Consider the following 1182-nt stretch of genomic DNA (forward strand, 5'->3'; position numbering starts at 1 on the left):
CTGAGGGTGTGTAGTAAAGATTCTCCCTGAGGAACAAGCCAAAGCTTTGCTTAGAGCCCAGCTTGGTGTCTCTCAAGTGAAGTTCCCAAAAGCCGTGTTCTGCTGCCCTGGCACTGCCCACTGTCCTCCTGGCAGCCCTGGCTTGGGGGGTCAACAGGGCTGTGTTCCACTTGCACTGTCCTGCCCCGGATCCTGCCCACAGCGCTTAATGATGCTCCATAATTGAGCACATAATTGAGCACCAAAGTGCCGCAGGCAGGTTTGCAGCTGGTGCAGGCCCAGGCTCAGGTCAGGCTCCCAGAGCAGACACGTGTCACACACTGACTGATCCAGCTCTCAGAGCTTGGCTGACATGCAAACACACACGAGAAAGGTTTGTTTTAGCTGTTCTATCCCTAAAACTTCGGTGTGACAGTTTAACACAGAAGCTCCCACAACAGCAACCGTTTGCAGCAAATAAGAACTCCCGTGTGAGGGTTTGGCAGTGCCATCCCAGCCTGGGGGATGCAGGAGCAGGCACTGTTCATCCTGCAGCTGCAGGCTGTGGCCCAGGGCTGTGGTGCAGGAGGTGCTGCCATCCCTCCTGTGGGACCCAGGTGTGATGCCTTGGGGTCCTGGAGGGCAGAGGGATCTCCCTGGGCTGCTCCCTGAGCCTTGATGGGCTTCTCTTCTCCTTAAGCTGCTGGCTTTGGGATGGAGTAAGAGACAGCTTGGCCTGCCTCCATCTGCAGGGAGCATCCCTGAGAGCCAGCTCTGCCGTGGGGCCCTGCTGTGAGGCACAGTTCCCGTGTCATGGGTGTCCACGTGCAGGTCCTTGGGCAGGGGTATCCACGTGCACAGGTGTCCGTGTGTGCAGGTCCTCACCAGGCACGGGTGCCCCTGTGCCCGAGGGCAGGAAGCCTGCAGGGGAAGGTTGTACGAGGGCTGTTGGGGCAGCTGTCAGGACCTAAATCTCCTTCCGGAGAGCAACTCGGATGTTGCTGCAGATCTTGGAGAGCGCCTCAAAGAAGGGGTCACAGAAGGTGTGGATGCAGAGGGAGTAGATCCGGCTGACGCACTGGATCTCTATCAGGTAGCTCTTGATGCAGGGCACCACTGCCCAGATGTGGCAGAAGGAGATAAGGGCAAAGAGGAAGCCCCAGACGATGGCCAGGGGGATTCCCAGGACGGCAGAGAGCAGCC

The 1182-nt window shown here is 58.5% G+C and overlaps 1 protein-coding gene across 1 annotated transcript in view; it reads right to left on the reverse strand.

Annotated features, from left to right (window-relative positions):
* Positions 1 to 634: 634 nt before the first annotated feature.
* CAV3 (caveolin 3) overlaps positions 635 to 1182 on the reverse strand; it is a 3888-nt gene continuing 3340 nt past the window's right edge. Inside the window, exon 3 of the mRNA XM_029958266.1 lies at positions 635 to 1182. Coding sequence (XP_029814126.1) covers positions 947 to 1182 — 236 coding nt within the window. The 3' untranslated portion in view covers positions 635 to 946.

The sequence above is a fragment of the Manacus vitellinus genome, unplaced genomic scaffold (assembly GCF_001715985.3).
Source record: "Manacus vitellinus isolate BGI_N305 unplaced genomic scaffold, ASM171598v3 scaffold_14_pilon, whole genome shotgun sequence".
NCBI classification, from domain to species: Eukaryota; Metazoa; Chordata; class Aves; order Passeriformes; family Pipridae; genus Manacus; species Manacus vitellinus.